General features: G+C 42.4%; 1 protein-coding gene across 3 annotated transcripts in view; it reads left to right on the top strand.

The window, feature by feature from the left end:
- The window catches only part of PACSIN3 (protein kinase C and casein kinase substrate in neurons 3), a 38890-nt gene extending 23030 nt beyond the window's left edge, over positions 1-15860 (top strand). Inside the window, exons 2-11 of one of the 3 annotated variants that reach the window (XM_070936619.1) lie at positions 1496-1596; positions 1977-2133; positions 4552-4787; positions 5304-5459; positions 6218-6393; positions 6593-6713; positions 7615-7748; positions 8562-8627; positions 9111-9271; positions 15525-15860. In XM_070936619.1, coding sequence (XP_070792720.1) covers positions 1543-1596; positions 1977-2133; positions 4552-4787; positions 5304-5459; positions 6218-6393; positions 6593-6713; positions 7615-7748; positions 8562-8627; positions 9111-9271; positions 15525-15640 — 1377 coding nt within the window. In that variant the 5' untranslated portion in view covers positions 1496-1542 and the 3' untranslated portion in view covers positions 15641-15860. The remainder of the gene's footprint in view (positions 1-1495; positions 1597-1976; positions 2134-4551; positions 4788-5303; positions 5460-6217; positions 6394-6592; positions 6714-7614; positions 7749-8561; positions 8628-9110; positions 9272-15524) is intronic. The other 2 variants (XM_070936636.1, XM_070936629.1) reach the window with 2 other exon arrangements.
- The last annotated feature ends 3050 nt before the right edge of the window (positions 15861-18910 follow it).

Here is an 18910-nt window from a genome sequence, read left to right as displayed (position 1 = left end):
CTCACCCTGGCATTGGTCCTGCATCTGGTAGTGAACATTGGGAATATTGCTTTCTGAGATGGGAAGCTCTTAAGCAAAACGTTTAGGCTACTTGGTGTGTCTGAGTCTTCTGCCTAGCACAGCAAATGAATTTAACTTCCTTAGTCACCTGGTCAGGTGAATGACAGTGTCTGCTAAAAAAAGGGGCCAGGCATTGTTAAAGTTCCTTCGGATGCAACAGGATAAGGCCAATAGGGCAGCTTACATAGGCTTTAACTTTCTTACCTATTTAGGGGTCTCTTTCTCAAGGAAGACTTCATGATATGGAAGACATTGCTACAGTGGGTGGAAGGGACAACTCTTGGTCCTATCTCTGTGAGAATCAGGCCTTGCCTGAGGCCAAGTGGATATTTTTCAAGGGTGTGGGGCAACTTTTTATAGACTGGAATGTACAGGGGGCAGTGAGCTGCATTTGAGCATGCATGCCAGTCTTTTAATGAGCTGTGGCATGTTAGGTGGTAGTGGAATTGTCAAAGAGATAGTGGAGTTCAGTACAAATCTCCATTTGCTTTTAAATTAGCTTTCTGAAATACAATGTCCTTATATATTATGACTCCCAGACTTCTCTGCTATTTAGGGAGTTGTACTCCTAGCAGAAGTGGCCTTTATGTGATGCCAAAGCCCCAAGGCACTGTTACGTTTAAGTAGTTGAATGGCACATCTCTGGATTCCTATGTGAATATATGGAGACATGAGGATGATGGAACAGTGAAGGAGAATTAGTACCACATTTAGTTTTAAAATGATTGCTGTTATCTGTTAGAGTTAAATGTATTCTATGTAAACATCTATGTATTCCTCCTACGCAAAAGTATCATTTGCCCCCTTCCTGTAGTATATGTGTGAATGCACACTCACACCCTCATCCCCACATTTTAAAAGTCTCAAGCTGACTCTGCATTATTTCTGATCTTTTCACTGGTGGGAACACTGGTCTGTAGGTAATTAATACCTTCTTGGCATTGACTAAATGTCTTCTTCTCAGGCAGATGGTATTGGTAGTACTCATAAATGAAGCTTCTCTAGAAAAAATACATATGATTTTTTAAATATATTATATATAATATTATATATTATATATATTATAAAAGAGAGAGAATGGAGAGAGGAGTAGAGGGTAAGATAGGAGGGGAGAAGGAGAGAGAGGAACAGAAGAAAGGGAAAAGGAGAGGAAGAAAGGGAGGGGAAAAAGAGGTAGAGAAGGTTAGAAAGGGGGGAAAGAAGGAAGAAGAGGGGAAAGGGAGGGGAAGAGAGAATGTACATTTACAATATATTTATAAGAAATAAAAAATGTTTTTTCCTAGAAAAAAAGTCTCATTTGTGTACCATGGGCAGTTGGTCTATATTGTTAAATTAGGGCTATTTAGGGAGCCTTGAAGGACTTCGTTCTTTCAACCTTTTGCTGAATTGCCATGTTATAATTTGTGTACATTTCTTTCTTTGTTTTTTTTTCCAGGAGCACCAAACTTTGCAAACATTTTGTGCTGCAAGGAAACTAGAGTGATGTCAGCGGAGGATGATACCGGTGGAGAGGCTCCCAGTGGCAGTTTCTGGGAGGTAAGAGCAAAGTAAACGAGACGTAGGGTGCGGCTTCCACAAGAGTTGGGGGAGAATGCTGGTAGAAGAACTAAGGTCTCATGGTCTAAATTTCTCTTGAATAAACTGAAGGTAACAACAGGAGGCCTAGAGCAGGTGATTCAGATCCGTTTTTAATGGTGCCATTTTATGATTGTACCATTTTTAGTGCTTAATAATAATAAAGTTTGACATTTGTGACCGTGATACACAAGCCGCCTATCTCTGCTTACAAGACTTGGAAATAATTCTACAGCTCATAAGCATTGCCCGTTGTGTGGGCGAGTCTGATGCATTCTTCTGTCTCTTAAGATAAATCTCGAAAGAGGGCAAGTGTAACTGATGCTGTGGTCTAATTTCAGCCTGGCAATTACAAGAGGACAGTGAAGAGGGTGGATGATGGAAACCGGTTGTGCAATGACCTTGTCTCCTGCTTCCAAGAGAGAGCCAAAATTGAGAAGAGCTACGCTCAACAGCTAACAGATTGGTCCCGCAAATGGAGGACGTCTGTAGAAAAAGGTATTATAGAAGGAGTTTGTGGCCATGAAATCAAAATTAAAACATTCAATAAATCAGTTAAACAATAAATATAAGAACTAAATAAAGATCATAATGGGGAGATAGTATATATAACATTGCCGGTGTGCAGGTTTCTTTTCATCAGAAGATCCCCAGGCTTATTGGAAAAAACAGGTTTAAAGAATTCTCTAAAACAGGGGTCACCACCCCTGTTTTCAGACCTCAGGGACCACTAAATTCATAATTTTAAATCCCACGAACTACTAATATGAATCCAGCGTGCCGCTCGCTGAAGCACTTGGACTCTCAGGGACGGTATGGGGTCCTTCAGGCAGTTAGCTTGGCCACCTGTTTCTGAAACCTTAAACACACAAAGAGCCATTTGGACCCATTTCCCACAGAAAACAAAAACACCGGGAGCCACAAAACCTGGATGGGAATGGCCAACTCGATGTCACTCATTCCCACCCAGGCACATGACACACACACCCAGCCACACCTACCCAGGTTTTGTGGGTCCCTGTGTTTTCTTTTCTATGGGAAACAGGTATTTCTCTTTCTCTGTGTCTCTCTTTCTCTCCACCCCCACTCTCTTTCTCTCTGTCTCTGACTCCCTCTTTCTCTCTCTGTTTGTTTGTCTCTCTCTCTCTGCGTGTCTGTCTGTATCTGTCTGTCTCTCTTTCTCTGTCTGTTTCTCTCTCCCTCCCTCTTTCTCAGTCTGTCTCTTTCTCTCCCTCTCTCTCTTTCTGAATGTCTGTCTCTCTTTCTTTCTCTCTCTCTCTCTCCCTCCCTTCAATTTTCCGGTGCTCTCTGGGTCTCGCGACCGCTTCTTCCGGCCATGCTCCATGTCGTAATGGGCTACAGGAGGAGGAGGGGATGCCATCTCCCGCACTGTGAAGCGCACTAAATTTAACTGTGCTGTGCAAGGCACTGTGAGAGCAGTGGGCAGGCCATAGAGGCTGCAGCCAGGTCGAGCCAGTGTTTCGGGGCGGAGAGGTAGTTGCGTGTCCCCTTGAGCGACCGAGATGTGCGCAGCACCAACAAGGACCGAAAGAAGCACCTGCAAAACCCAGCAAGAATGAAGCAAGTACAGGGACACTTTGCTTCCACTCTGAAATATGGAGCAAATCTCCATCCCCCGCCCTTACCTTCTCAGGCCATGAGTGACTGGGAGGGGAGAGTGAGGGGCGGGGCCAGCCACTGATGGGTTCAGCTGACAGGGAGCCACAATAGGGGGATGAAAGAGGCACAGGTTGCCGACACCCATTGCTTCGGCCTGCCTGCACCGCTGTCCCCCCTTGCTATAACAGCACCTCATTCCACTCAGCAAGGGCTGTGCTACTCCTTGCACATTGCACCACCTGCAAAGTTGCATGTTGCATGTACCACCCTCTACTGCGGAGATTTCCAGCCCCACCACAAGCTGCCCAGCCGGTCCCATATTCCAGAGCTCTAGTCATAGGACTGGCCCATTGGTCATCCCGGAGCAGCTCCTCCACCCAGGTGCACTGCGGACCACCAGAATTTTCTCATGGACACCAGTTGGTGACTACTGTTCTAAAAAGTCAGAAGGACTGGGGCCCTTCTCAAGAGGGATGATGTTCCAATGGAGGAGCGGGTGCCACAACAGAAAAGGCTCATCTCCTAGGTCCTATCAAGTGAAACTCCCTCGTGGATGGGATGTACAGCATGCCCTTCCTGCTCTTCTAGAAAAAAATTGATCTTTCATGGAGAAATCTTGTCCTCCAAGAAGTAACTTTGTTAACTCAAGGAAAGCTTTGTAGCATTTTGGTTTTAAGGTAAACACCTCACAAAGTCTGCAGGATGAATCTGGAGGAGCTGATACTGCTACTTCTACGATAATGACTAATGGCTTTTTGCCACTGGTTTTTGAATAGGCAGCTAAAATTTGACTTAAATAGGAAGAAGCCAAGAGCCCACAACATCTGTCTTTGTAAAAGAGATAAAAGGCAAACTTGCATTATGTGCTGGGAAATCTGTGAGTGATAACCATGGACAGGCAATAAAGTGACTTGGTGCAGGTTGATATTTATAGATACTGCTGTTTTTAGGAATTATATCTTTATGGAACAGAGATTAAACAATAGTCTGGTAACATACTCTATCCTTATTTGTGTATGTTTTAGATCTACATCCCTCTTTCCTCTAGCATCTTAAAACGGTGCATATTGTATATTTTCCTGCAATTTTAACTCCACTATGTAAATTGACTGACTCATAGACACTTGAGTCTGCTGGGTTACTGTATATATACATCTATATTCAGCTTTCATTCCATAATTTGCTTTAAATATTGGTGGGTTAGATATTTTGATAACAGATGAAGTTTGGTTTAAGAACTTAGTTCCTTTATATTTGGTATCCTTATACTGTTATGTTGTCTTTCTTGATTCCTAGGACCTCAATATGGCACTTTGGAAAAAGCCTGGCATGCATTTCTGACTGCTGCAGACAAACTTAGCGAGATCCACCTAGAAGTACGGAATCGTCTAGCTGGTGAAGACTCAGAGAAGATCAAGGCTTGGCAGAAGGAAGTCTATCATAAGCAGTTGATTGGTGGCTTTAGAGAGACAAAAGAAGTTGAGGATGGATTTCGCAAGGCCCAGAAGCCCTGGGTGAAAAAGTTGAAAGAGGTGAGTTGGATGTGCAACCTGAAGATGGGTGGAGAGAAAATCAGGAGATTTACCACCCTTAGAATCCTGAGAAATATAAGTTGTTGATTCGGTCCACTGTAAATGTTTGGCTGCACGTTGCTGGATCCAATTCAGTTAACGAGTAGCAGACGTCAGTGCAATATTTGGTGGAAAACAACATGTAAAATGCACAGATTAGGGAAAAGTGTCCCACGAACAATAATACAAACTCCCTTGTCCTTTTAAAAAGAATGTCACGTAATACTGCATAAATTTGACAGGACAGATGTTTGATACACACCACTGTGTACATTCCTACTGGGGCATTGCTAAAATGAAATCTGATTTTGAAATTGGCTAAATGGATACATCTGTTTTTGGCCCTGTGGGAAAAGAAAAAAAATTAAATGGCAGTTAATGTTTTCTGCCGCTTGTTGAATAATGCAATTTGTCACTGTGTCCTGAAAGCAACTCTGCTGAAATGCTTGATGTAATATTTAATGTATCTGTGGGAAGGTGGAAACTTCAAAAAAGAATTACCATGTTGCTCGAAAAGAGGAGAAAACTGCGCAGACACGAGAGAATCATGCCAAAGCAGATACTTCCACATCCCAAGAGCAGCTGCGCAAACTGCAAGACCGAGTGGAGAAATGTTCACAAGAAGTAGAGAAGGTAAGGTTGTGCTTAGTTGAGAAAGTTTTAATCCAAAATTGGGAGTATGGATTCTGCATAGCTAATGGAATTCCATGTCTGGAGAGAGAGTAGCCCATCCCTATGATCTTCAAGTTTTTGATTCTTTGGGGGGGGAGGGGTGTTTCTATTGTTGGCCAGGGGAAAATATCTAAAGATTAAAGAGAAATAGTTGAAGGTTCAGTTGTGAAGAGCATCTGGATTAGCCCCTAAAGTAAATGGAAGATTAGGATTGCTCTTTTGTATAAAGCAAAGCCAGAAAACACTATGTTCTTCAAATTATAAAACTGCCAGAGAAAAATTATAAAGCTGTGAGAAAAAGTTAAAATGCTAAATGGTTCAATCTGAGTCATTGATATTTCTTCCTAGAACACAAAAGAACAATCAGTTCTGCTTTTGTTTAGTCCGATTCCTAAAGTTTTATTACAGTAGGAAACTTCCCAGTTCTTTTGCTTGCATTTTGTAAGCAAATTATAATAAGCCCTGGTGGCGCAGTGGTTAGAATGCAGTATTGCAGGCAAACTCTACTCGCACCCTGGAGTTTGATCCTAATGAGGCTTAAGGTTGATTCAGCCTTCCCTCCTTCTGAGGTTGGTAAAAATGAGGACCCAGATTATGTGCATTATGTGCAATGTGCTGACTGAAAATTTCCCAGAGAGTGCTGTAAAGCCCTATGGGCAGTATATAACTGCTATTGCTCTTTCTATTTTGTTTGTCTATTATCTTTGCTCTATTTCTAGAGCAAAGATCATTATGAGAAGATGCTGGAGGAGCTGAACCGCTACAATCCTCGCTACATGGAGGACATGGAGCAGGTGTTTGAGGGCTGCCAGGAAGCAGAGTGCAAACGCCTGTGTTTTTTCAAAGAGATGTTTTTGGATATGCACAACCATCTGAACTTGTCTGTCAATGACAGGTGAGAAATTGAAGGCACATACAGTGAGTCCTTCTATGCCCTTGATAACACTCTGATTTTGGAGGAAGATCATTCTTAAAAGGTCATATTTCTCTACACTAGCAACCGTTATTCCAATTTTTTTTGTAATCTCTTTTTCCTCACACCGAACGCTACTATAAAAAAATGTGTGATTCATGTCTGTATCTTCTAATTGCAGGTTCCATGCACTTTATCGAGATTTGCATCAGGGAATAATGGCAGCAGATGACCAAGAGGATCTGAAGTGGTGGCGCAGTACCCATGGACCAGGCATGGCAATGCACTGGCCTCAGTTTGAGGTACAACTATCATTGTCTAAGAGGAAGTTAACACAAAGCTTGTCCTTGATTAATTTCAGTCCCACTTTTATCATCCTACTGAAATTGAGGTCCAGTAATGCTGTGAAAGGGACGCAGTGGCTCAGTTGCTAAGATGCTGAGCTTGTCGATCAGAAAGTCGGCAGTTCAGCAGTTCGAATCCCTAGCACCACATAACGGAGTGAGCTCCCATTACTTGTCCCAGCTTCTGCCAACCTACTAGTTCGAAAGCACATAAAAAAAAAATGCAAGTAGAAAAATAGGGACCATTTTGGTGGGAAGGTAACAGCTCTTCGTGTGCCTTCGGCATTTAGTCATGCCGACATATGACCACGGAAACATCTTCGGACAGTGCTAGCTCCTCGGCTTAGAAACAGAGATGAGCACCACCCCTAGAGTCAGAAATGACTAGCATGCATATGCGGGGGAACCTTTACCTTTACCTTTAATGCTGTGAAAAACCTTTTAAAGAATAAACCTTTTAAAGAATGAAATGTTTAGAGCAGTAGAAGCAGACAGAACCTAGTCTTGTCAGCTAGAAATGCCAGGGATTGAATGTGAGGCATTTTCATTCAAGGCAGATGCTTCTGAATAAGCAGCAATCTCTCCCCGTCCCCATAAAACATAGCTCTTAATTTGAAGTTCCCTCTCCCCATAGAATGATGTGGATATGAAGCTACTACATTCTAAGTTTATTCCAAAGGGAGGAAAAAGAGACTTGTTATACACAAAAGTCAGCATGCCATGCCTTCTTTGACAGGTCTCTCTTTTGGGGATGGGGGACAGGCAAGAGGGCCAAGAAGCTATGAATTGGGAAAGTACTGTAGTCAAATAATGTTAAATATCCAGAAAGCATTCAAGGACTACTCTTCCCCACTGCCAGGAATGGTCTTTGGAAACACAGCGGGCAATCGTCAAGAAGGAGAAGGGTGGCAAAAGTGGTGAAGATGTCACTCTGACCAGCATTGTGCCTGCAGGAGATGGTGTGAAAGAGACCCCTCCATCAACCAAACAGAGGTAACAATTGCAGTTGTTGCATCCAGCTCTTGAGTAGGGAACTCAATATCATTTATTTCTCAGAAGCAGAGATGTGTAAAAATGCACCCAGCATTTTTAACAGCTTATATTTTGTTAATCCTTTTTCATTGAATCCATATTTTCCAAGGCCATTTCCTCACCAATGTTGCAGTAAATTCTTATTCCAGCATATTAATATGGAACCTTTTACTCATAAGAATTACTAGCAATGAAAGATGGTGGGTTTCAGTTCAGCAGGATTAAAAAGCAATGGTTGAACTAGTAGACAGAAGGGTAAATTTGCATGGAATGCCTTTGTCTTGCTTGATGAGTTGAAAGAATGAAAATCTCTTAAGCTGATCTCGGTGAATGAAGATTCCAGCAGAATTTTTATTCCACCTATTGCTGAATCTAAGGAAGAAGAATTTCTCCAACTGAACATCAGTAGCACTGGATTCCTAGATTGTTCTTTTCTTGGAACAGTTCATTATATATAGAGAAGACAACCAAACAATACCTACAGTATTAGACTTGCACTGAAGTTGATAGGTAATAGAGATTATAGATTCACAGTTGAATTCTGTACATCCAAAATCTGATCAAAGAATACACCAAGCACACTACTGGTACATATTTACAAAACTGAGTGTTGGTACAATTTTACATACTGGAGGAGTCCTTAGAAAAGATTGTGTAGTGTCTGGTACTCCTATACCAAAGTCTCCTTTCTTAAGTGCATGTTCCTGGAAGAAGGGGATTATGGCATGGTCTTATCTCTTTTCCAGTTTAAAGGGCTTGTTTGCAAATCCACAGGTTTTCACATCGGGAGGAACAAAACAGCCACTTCTATGACAACCTGAGAGCTTCAGCCTGTATGAAGTTAGTATGAAATTAAGACTTTTGAGGATCCCTGTCTCACTTTTTTTTCCTGCTGTAGCTTTGTAGTTAAGGTTGAGCACGATGCACACTCTTCTTTCTTGCAAATGAGGAAGTCCACCATCTCAACAATTATGTGGTTGCCCTCCAGTTAAAGCCAGATGCGTAGGCATTACAATGCTTACTAAAAATTCTGGGAGGTATATTCCCAATAAATGAGGGGAATGTCTGAAAAGGAAAGCGTGACATTATAATTTTCAAAATTTGGTCGTGGTTAGTTGAAAGGAGCTGTTGCTGATGATCTGCCATTCTCTTCTCTACTTTAGTAACTTCCATGGTATCTCTGCCTTTCGTCTTGTGATATCTGCCTCTTTATTCTCATTCTAGAACACTGCATGATCTGGGGAGAGGTACTTTTAAAAAGTGAATTTTGAATTGCCTTGTTGTTTCCTACTCATTTTACCTTCTCTCCCTTTCTTTGCACAGTGGAGGGAAAGAAGAAATCTCAGAGTGGTCAGATGAGGACACTCCCAAGAAGTGCCTGGAAGTCAATGGGCATGAGGAAGATATAAAGGTACCAGGTGTGCGAGTGCGAGCACTGTATGATTACGCAGGACAAGAGGCTGATGAACTGAGCTTTAAAGCAGGTACAAATGCATTAACCTTCTAACATGCTTTCCATTCTGTTTGGGGCTGCTGGATGACAGTTCACAGCAAGGAAAATCTAGATGGCCCCAAGACTCTTGTAATTGGACACGGGAGGGGGTGGATTGAACCATAGGAGTTTGCTTAGAAATTGGGGAGGAAGGACATTAAAATTAAAACAGTTTACATTGCTAGAAAGGATAGATGATAAACAATTTAAATAAATGTCATTTTCAGGTTTTCTCAAAAGACAGAGGCTTGTTTTAAAGACATCTTAAACAATTAAAGGAGAATATTTGTAGCTCAGGGTTGAAATGAAGGGTCCTTGGTGCTCTCTGAACTTGCTTGTTTTCTTGCAGATGTTTCATTGCCCTAATGAAGTAGCACTGATGATGTTACCTACGTAGGGTAATGAAACATCTGTAAGAAAACAAGCAAGCTCAGAGAACACCAAGGGGCAGGGGTGAAATGCTCCCGGTTCGGACCGGATTGCCCGATCCAGTAGTGATGGAGGTGGGTGGTTCGGAGAACCGGTAGCAAAAATCCCTGCCTCCCCCCCATGCCCAGCTGAGCCGCACGATCATCAGAGGCTTTTTTTCTTTTAAATCGCTCTGACGATCCCAGCTGAGTTGCCTGATCATCAGAGGGTTTTAAAAACCCTCTGACAATCAGGCAACTCAGCTGGGATCGTCAGAGCCTTTTGAAAGCATTTTTTTTACAACCTCTCTGCCGAAGAGGTTGTAGAAAAAATGATTTTAAAAGTTTTTTTTAAAAAAATTGGCCACACCCGCTCAGTCACATTATTCCCCCCCACCAAGCCACGCCCACAGAACCGGTAGTAACAAATTTTAGATTTCACCACTGACCAAGGGTCCCTCATCTTAAACAATTATTGTTATTCCGGAGGCATCCTATATATGGCTGGGCCATGTCAGTCCTTTCAGTATTGATGTTAAATGACCTGTGTTTCTGTGTTGTGAGCTCATAGCAGGAAAAATAGAAATAAAGAAATAAAAGCTCAGGTCTGTTGCCCACATGAAAAATTGGACACAAGCATCTTTGAACAGCAGCTGGCAATGCCTGGAAATGAGTAGTCATTGATATAACTGCACTTTATAGGACTATGTGCCTCACCCAAAGCAGAGACAGCCACTGTTGCTCCCAGGGACAAGATAAGCTAAATGTTATCCCACTTCTGCTTCTTTGCATTCCTGAGTGGTTATGAGTAATGCAATGGAAAGGTTATAGTACCAGTCCTAAGGGCCACAGCCTTGCCATATTGTTGAAGTCAAAAGTCTGTATGCTTAATCAGTTCCCTGTGGGTTTGATGATAAATTCCCATCCAGAAATAAGTGTCAACCTTTTTATATGAGGGCAGACTGAAGAGTCTCTCCACTGGGGCCATCTGGACGTTAGAAATATTGTATTTCTGCTTTATTTGAAGTTTTATTTTGCTGTTATGTGCTTTTCTCCTTCTTTTTATATTAACTTTTTTTTCCAAGCTGAAAACTGGAACTGCATGAATCCTATATGTGAACTGCTCATTTGTTGCAATACTAATTTATTTTGGTTTGATGTGTCTGTGATAACATGATATGATATATATTCTTTGTAGCACGAGGCTGTTATAAGAAACTGAGTCCACTCTTTTTTAGCCATCACTTCAGCACTCCAAATTCTGCCTATATAACTTCAATGTTCTGTTTTACATCCCTTTTCTACAGTGGGGAAAGAAAGAAAGGAAGCAGTGAGTTTCTTAAAAGTTCCTTCAGAACTTAGTCGGCAATATGCTTGCAAACCACAGTAACAATTCACCAATTTGTATTTGCTCTACAGCATTCATGTCGTGTTTCCAAGTATTTACAGCAAAGAGACAGAGTTGGAAGCTTCCCAGAATCACTTGGGAGGCAACCTATAAATTTAATAATTTAAACTGGTCCCCCCTGAATTCCAAACTCTAGCATCACTTATCTTTGGTCATATTGCCTGGGATCTTAAGTTATGAAAAATCTGGAGGGTGACAAACTCCTCACTTTAGTTTATGGGAATGGGATTTTTCTCTTTGGTACATTAGAGGCATATTTTCCCATAGAAATGCTACTGCTGATGATACCCACAATCATCTCCCAGTATTAGTTCAATATAAATGCATCATATATGAAGGAGAAAAACCCTATTGGTCAGTTTTATTGCATGCATTTCATTAAACTTAATGTGAAGCTGACACTTCTTCTTAAATGCAAATTGAAAAGTTAATAGTGCTTTTTTAAACACAGTGGTTTCAGTTTTTTAAATTGTTTTCAAGCTCAATAATTGAATCACCTTTTTTTTTGACATTTGTATATTTTTAGTAAACCAGATATGCCCTATATAGGAACGTTGTAAGTGTTAAAGATCTTTTTGAGGTACTGTTCTATAAAATGACTTTTTCCCCAGTAGGCTTTTAAATATTACAACTGTATGTGGAAGAAGAAGCTAACACTGATCCCAGATTCTTACCTGAAAATAAAACACATCAGTTCACATTTCAAATGACTTCAAATCATCATCATCATCATCTTTTAACGATCCCATAATCCCTTGCAGGGTAGAGTCTGGGCAACTGAATGGAGCTAGCAGAGTGTTTTAATGGCCGGATGCTCTTCCTGTCGCCAATTTCAAATGACTTCAAATAATAGTGCTTAATGTTCTGGCCTGATCCCACTTGCCCTGTTCATCATATATACAAAACCTGGTCTTGAGAGTGAATAAGCACAATATACAAATTGCAAAATTGAATTAAATGACTTTGTCAATTAACTTTATGGGGATAAGATTTGGTCAATAAATAAATCCATTCTTGTTTAAAATTCACCTCATGCCCAGCCAGTCAGCAAACTCCATATTTCATTCATACTTCTTACCTCCTTCCAACATCCACTATTGAAACAAAACCGCAGAGATTCTGCAAAAACAGGGCCTCTTTGTAGGCTTCTTGATTTTAACCGGATGTATAAATGAACTTGGGGAAAGAAGGGAAGAAGAGATGGTGGCTAGGAAACGATCAGACAAGAGAGGCAGGAGCCCACAGTCACTTCATGGCCAGAGAAAGAAACTTAGGAACAACCTTTCCTAACAGATCAAGTAGTTAAAAGCAGAGGTGAGAGGTTTGTACCTTCAGACTTTCAAGGTTCTGTTAATTAGCCTTACAACAAAGTAGAATTCATTCATCTTGTCATGTTTCCTGTCTGGTTTACCTGGCAGGAGAGACACTTGCCTCTGCCACATAGTGGGAAGGGGAGTAGAAAATAGGCAAAATTAGGTAAGGTTCCTGAATCTATCCATGATGATGGGCTCTCTTAAAGAAGTACCATGTTTCCTCAAAAATAAGACCAGGTCTTATTTTCTTTTAGGCTTCAAAATAACCACTTGGGGTTATTTTCAAGGAGGTTTTCTTTCTTTCTTTCTTTCTTTCTTTCTTTCTTTCTTTCTTTCTTTCTTTCTTTCTTTCTTTCTTTCTTTCTTTTTTTTTGAGGTGCAGGAGGCAGCGAGCAGGATCACCTCATGGCTGCTGGACCCATTAACTACGGCCCATGGATCAGCTGTCCACTAAGGCCCCGGAGTTGTGTCTCTCTGGGTGCCTGGAGATATTTCCAGCGCACTCTTGCTACCCCCAGCCCTGCCCACGGTGCCAGGCAACCTTGCAGCCGAGGGCCCCTCTGTTCTGCAGCTCACTTGTGGCTATGGAGCATGCCGCAAACACGGTTTTGCGCTCCGCCAGGCCTGGAGCTCCCATGTTGCTTAGGCTGCTGCTACGATGAGGCCGAAAGCCATATGGCCCATCGGAATCGGCTCTTCTCCCCCCCCCCCCGCCTCTACCCTGCTGCTGCTTGAGAAAAAGACAGGCAGTTGTGGAAGATTGTGGGAAGCGCATGCTTACGATAGAAGGAAAGCCCAGCCTGTCCCTTTCAAGCGATCAAATGTCTGTGTGTGTGTGTGAGAGAGAGATAGAGAAAGAGAAACAATGGAGAGGAGTATTAAAAATTGCAGGCAATGCTGTTTGAAAGGGTTTCCTCTGCACTATTTCTCTTCTCCTCTCCTGCCTGCCTGTCCACCGGACCTGGGCCTGCTGGGCACCATCCGCCCCAAGCCAAGCGGGGGGGAGGCTGTGGGACAGTGCCCTTCTAGCACTCACCACCCTGGCAAAGGTGAAGCTGAAGCAGGCGGGGGCCACATGGGGCTCCTCTGATGGTCTCCCCACCCCTGCCCAGCTAGGTGGCGGCCCATACATGAGGTGTAAGTACGGGTTGAGTTTGGCATTTCCCCTTCCTGCCTTTTGTGAACTTTTGGCTGCACACAACAAAAGCAGAAGCAATAGAAGTCTTCCTTTCTCTCCCCCAAATTCTTCCAGAAATGAGTCTTTGTGAGACTCGTCGTGCCACTGCAACCTCTTGGAGCAGGACCCTGCAAGGCTTGTTGTGCCATTGCATGCACAAACTGCAGCACCGCTGCAAGGTTCAACATACCGGTGCAACCACGAGCTACACCGGAATGATGAAGCTCGCGGCGGTGCTGCCATTCACACACACAATGGCATGACAAGCCTTGCAAGGTCCTGCTCCAAGAGGCTGCGGCGGCACAATGAGCCTCACAAAGACTCATTTCTGGAAGAATTTGGGGGAGAGAAAGAAAGACTTCTATTGCTTCTGCTGCTTTCATTGCGTGCAGCCAAAAGTTTGCAGAAGGCAGGAAGGAGAAATGTCAAACTCAACCCGTACTCTTGTGTATGGGCTGCCCCCAAGTGGGATGGGGGATGGGGAAGCCATCAGAGGAGCCCCTTGCAGCCCCCCCCCCGCCGCTTCAGCTTCACCTTTGCCAGGGCAGCAGGCGCTAGAAGGGCACTGTCCCGAAGCCTCCCCGCTACTTTGTTTGGGGTGGATGGTGTCCGGCAGGCCCAGGTGCAGGGAGCGGGCAGGTAGGTGGAGCGGAGAAAAGAAATAGCACAGAGGAAACTCTTTCAAACAGCATTGCCTGCAATTTTTGTTACTCCCCTCCGTTGTTTCTCTCTCTCTCCCTCTCTCTCTCTCTCTCTCTCTCTCTCTCTCTCTCTCTCTCTCTCTCTCTCTCTCTCTCTCATTCTCTCTCACACACACAGAGACATTTGATCACTTGAAAGGGACAGGCTGGGCTTTCCTTCTATCGTAAGCATGCGCTTCCCACAATCTTCCACAACTGCCTGTCTTTTTCTCAAGCAGCAGCAGGGTAGAGGCGGGGGGGGGGGAAGGAGCCGATTCCAATGGGCCACATGGCTTTCTGCCTCATCGTAGCAACAGCTTAAGCAACACCGGCGCTCCAGGCCTGGCAGAGCACAAACCGTGTTTGCGGCATGCTCCATAGCCACAAGTGAGCTGCAGAACAGAGAGGCCCTCGGCTGCAAGGTTGCCTGGCGCCATGGGCAGGGCTGGGGCTAGCAAGAGTATGCTCGAAATATCTCCAGGCACCGGAGAGACAGAACTCCCAGCACTCGCTGGATGAGCTGATCCGCAGGCCTCGGTTAAGGGGCCCAGCAGCCATGAGGTGACTGGGGAAGGGAAGGGCTGCTTACTGTGCTGGCCATGTCCACCCCCTTCACCAGGGCTTAATTTTGTGGTAGGGCGTATAAGGCCCACCCCAAAAAAATCAGGCTAGGACTTATTTTCGGGGTAGGTCTTTTTCCATGGAAAACGATAATAGTAGTAAAGTAGTAGTAGTAGTAAATGGTAGTTAGTAATTCAAAAAGTGACAGCTACTTTTGTGCTGGCTAGGAAAACAAAAATGGCAGAACATTAAAGTCCTGGCCATCCCACATTGGGTAGTATAAGGGCTAAAACCTGAACTAAGCAATATGGAGAGAGGATGGCTAAGTTGTTTATGTGAAAAGAATCAAGCAAGTGCTGGCATATTTGGAGACAGATTTACTTGGGGAAAATGTGGGCATTTGGCAGAATCAAAGCCCTGAAAGATCAAGGGTCACCTACTTATGTTTTCTTTATTTTCCGCTCAAGGTCCTTTTCCTTTGGACTGTTGACAGAATTGGATACATAATTCTTGCAGCAGCATCTGTTACACCACCTATTGCATCTTCATTTCCCTCCCCCCCCTTGACTTCTTTGGGGCTTCCTGCATGCATGCAGTTAGGCTGAGGGTCTAACTGCTCACATACACTCCTATGCACGTGACTATCAGAGCAGCCGAAAAGAGGTCTCTGTTTAATGCTGATGTTTTGCCTTTCTGCAGGAGAAGAGCTTATGAAAATCAGTGAAGAGGATGAACAGGGATGGTGCAAAGGCCGGCTTCAGACTGGTCAGGTTGGACTGTATCCTGCTAACTATGTAGAAAAGGTCATTTTGTGATTGCTTCTCCCTTCCCATCACCGCAACCACCTGACAAAGTGTATTGTGTGATGAGTTTTTGCTGAGGTCCCAAATCACGGGCTTCCAACCTGCATACAAAAGAAACAAATGAAATAATCTGGACCTTTCCGGGGATATTCTTTTCTTGTAACCAGTGCTTCATTTTAAAACATCTAGAAATATGCTGATTTTTTTTTTCTAATAAAGAAATGTAACATTTTCTGAATCTCCTGTGTACTACAGAAGAATGGAAAGGAAAGGATTCTGTAAAGAGGCAAAATATCTATTTGGGGTTGGGTGGAGTAGAAAATTCCACATAATCACAGTCAATTCAACATTGTCTTCCTAGCTATTGCTTTAAAAGCAAATTTGGAAGAATAATTTAAAATTACTATTCCTGGATCAAAATTATAGAGCCATCTTAACTGAATGCCCTTCATTACTGGCACAAGTTAGCACAAGCCATGCAAGCTATTATACTTCCCACACCCAATATTAGGAAGTTAAATTTTGACCTAGTGTCAGAGTTGAGGGATAAGTTATTCAAGCATAATTATGTACTGTAAGATAGTGAATTCATTTTAAGCATTTTTTTCTGAATTATTTAAATAATAATTGCTTTTAAATGTAAACACTGGATCAAATAATACAGTATTTGCCTTAATGATTTCAAATATAATTTAAAATATGTAACCTTCTTTACATCCCTAATGAAATGCAGCAAATGATTTGAATATATTCATATTCAAACTTGACAATTTAGAAACATTGAAGTGAAACCAAATGAGCAAGCTCTGGTTGGATTATTTTTATATCAGGGATGCAAAACCCCAGATGATAATAAAGAGAAACACAAAACCCTCAAGTCACTAATTCTATCTACTGTCTGGATTTTTGTATCACAGACGTGGTTAGTCCTATTATTAAGGAATAATTCAGCTTTTCAGCAAAACCTTAATTCTAATATTCCAATTCAGTTTGACATTCTGACTTTGAAATGAGACAGCTTGTCATGGCCAATTCACCACAGCTAACCCAATGCAATGATCTCGCGGTGGCCATCTTGCTGCTGCCAATTCACCGTGGCCAACTTTCTGTGGGACAACTTTCTGTAGAACAATTCTATGTGGGATAAATCAATGCGATAAATATTATCTGCTGCTGTTTCTTTGACATTTCCATTGACAGAAATGGAAATAATGTAGAAGAAGCAGTGGCATATAACATTTATCGCGTGGATTGTCCTGGCAGCAAGTTGGCTGTGGCGAGATCGCTGAGTTGGCCATGGTGAGTTGGCCATGGCGAGATAGGAGCAGTGAGTTAGCCACAGTAAGTTGTCATAGACACTTCTGGCTTTGCCCTGTTTGACATTCTGACCCTCCCTTCCTTCCTTTCATCCCTCCCTCCCTCCTCCCCTAATCCAGCTCCATTCTAAATTGTTTACTAAGAGATTGAATAGGAAAATTCATGTAGGATAAGAATAAGAATAAGCAACACAAAAATGCTTATTAGGGAGCAATTAGCTTTACATGGAGTATTGATATGGATATTCTTCAATTAAGGCAACTTGATTAGCTAGATCATTGAAGAAACACAGATCACTTACGTCAGTTGGACATGTGGCTGTCCCCAGCTGGATGAAAGCATCTGTGAATGTTGGGGCAGTTTTTGTACCTGACTGGGGGAAATGTTCAGTTGTGCTGACTGCAATGAAGCTATGGCACTCCAGAGCACGTACCAATTTAAAGTCCGGAACTCAACCCCTTCATATAGACTCAGATAATATTTCACTGATACTAGTTGCCAGCAAACTGCTTCAGCTTGAGGCCGCTGCAGTCTTGCCCAAAGTTGTCCAGACCACTTGCTATAGTCTATGCCTGCTCTGCTGACACATTAAATTACTTCACTGAAATTTTGCCACACGTGCAAGTCTGCCAAAATCCTAAAAGCACAGCTGTTGGAACAAATAATCTTGCATTCCTGTCTTGTTTGCTGACCTGTCTCAAGGCTTCCATACTTGGTGCTGGACTTTGCTTCCCCACAATCAACACCAATGTTAGATGATCTGTGCTCTAATTTGGGCTGCTGCCTCAGCTTTGTTACTGCAAGGTTGGCGTAGGGCGGGTAAAGAAGAAAAATCTTGCAAATCTTTTTAAAACTAGTCTCCCCAAAGGTTCACCAAACTCCATTGTAGAATTGTGTAGAACCCCACAGTATCTCTCATTAAGATTTCTGTGTAATTCAGATTTTGCTCAGTGTTGTCTAAAAATAAATTCCCTGATCTGTGCTTTGATAGGAACTAAATATTTATATCAGGAATATCACTATCCTGATAGCAGTTATGCTGCATAAATATGATTTCAATGATTTCCTTATATGTAAAATGTGTTTGTTGTTTACCAAAATTCCGGGTGCCCATGGGGAGGCTCCCACGCTTCAATAAATAGAAGCATATTTTCTGGAGCTGCTGGACAAGCTACAAGGATCAAGTTTCATTTCTGACTTGAGGGGAAGCTTGTTCCATATTTCTGAACAATCATTGACATCCTTCCTTCTGGGTCATTGATTCCAGGCTGATAAATAGCAGTGCTTCAGTAAAACATACCTTAATAGAATTTTGACTCCAAAAAACAAAAGTATAAAAAAACCCTGACATAAACTCAAAGGTCATCTTACAAAATCCAAAGGTCACTTTCCTCTTCATCAAAGATCAGGAGGCCTGATCAAATGCTTCTGGCAAGGTTTCACCTTGAACCCTGTGATCAGGATGGGCTGTTCGCTTTTTCATTCTTAAACAATCAGCCATTTTAAACTCTCAAGCTGTCATTTCCAAGCTAAACCTGCAAAAGTTCACAATAATATGATACAAAGAGGCTGTTAAGAGAAGAAAATGCTTGCCTAGTGACCATATAGTAGTCTCTGATTGAATGACAGAAACTTTAAGCTGTAAGCCTTGTAATAACATTCTTCAAATACCAAACATGGCATTTTGTTTGAAGGATTGGTTTTAGAAAGGCTCTTCATAGTTTCAGCTTTGATCGCCATGTCTTTTTTTTTTAATCACCAGGCTACCTCAGAATTCCTTATGTATTATATGCTTTCTAATTCTATCCTATCTCCTTCAGAGGGCCTTGTACCATTTCATGAGCCCAAGTAGATCCTTGGGCCAACTCCTGCTGCTGCTGTTGACAACTTCTCTGCTCTGTTTATTGTTCATCTCTTTCACAGAGCTACACTCATGAATCAAAGGCATAGTCCGTGCTTCTTGCT

This window comes from Pituophis catenifer, unplaced genomic scaffold (assembly GCF_029215685.1).
Source record: "Pituophis catenifer annectens isolate HBS135680 unplaced genomic scaffold, rPitCat1.0.hap2 SCAF_1, whole genome shotgun sequence".
NCBI lineage: Eukaryota > Metazoa > Chordata > Lepidosauria > Squamata > Colubridae > Pituophis > Pituophis catenifer.
This window is presented reverse-complemented; position numbering and strand designations above follow the sequence as displayed.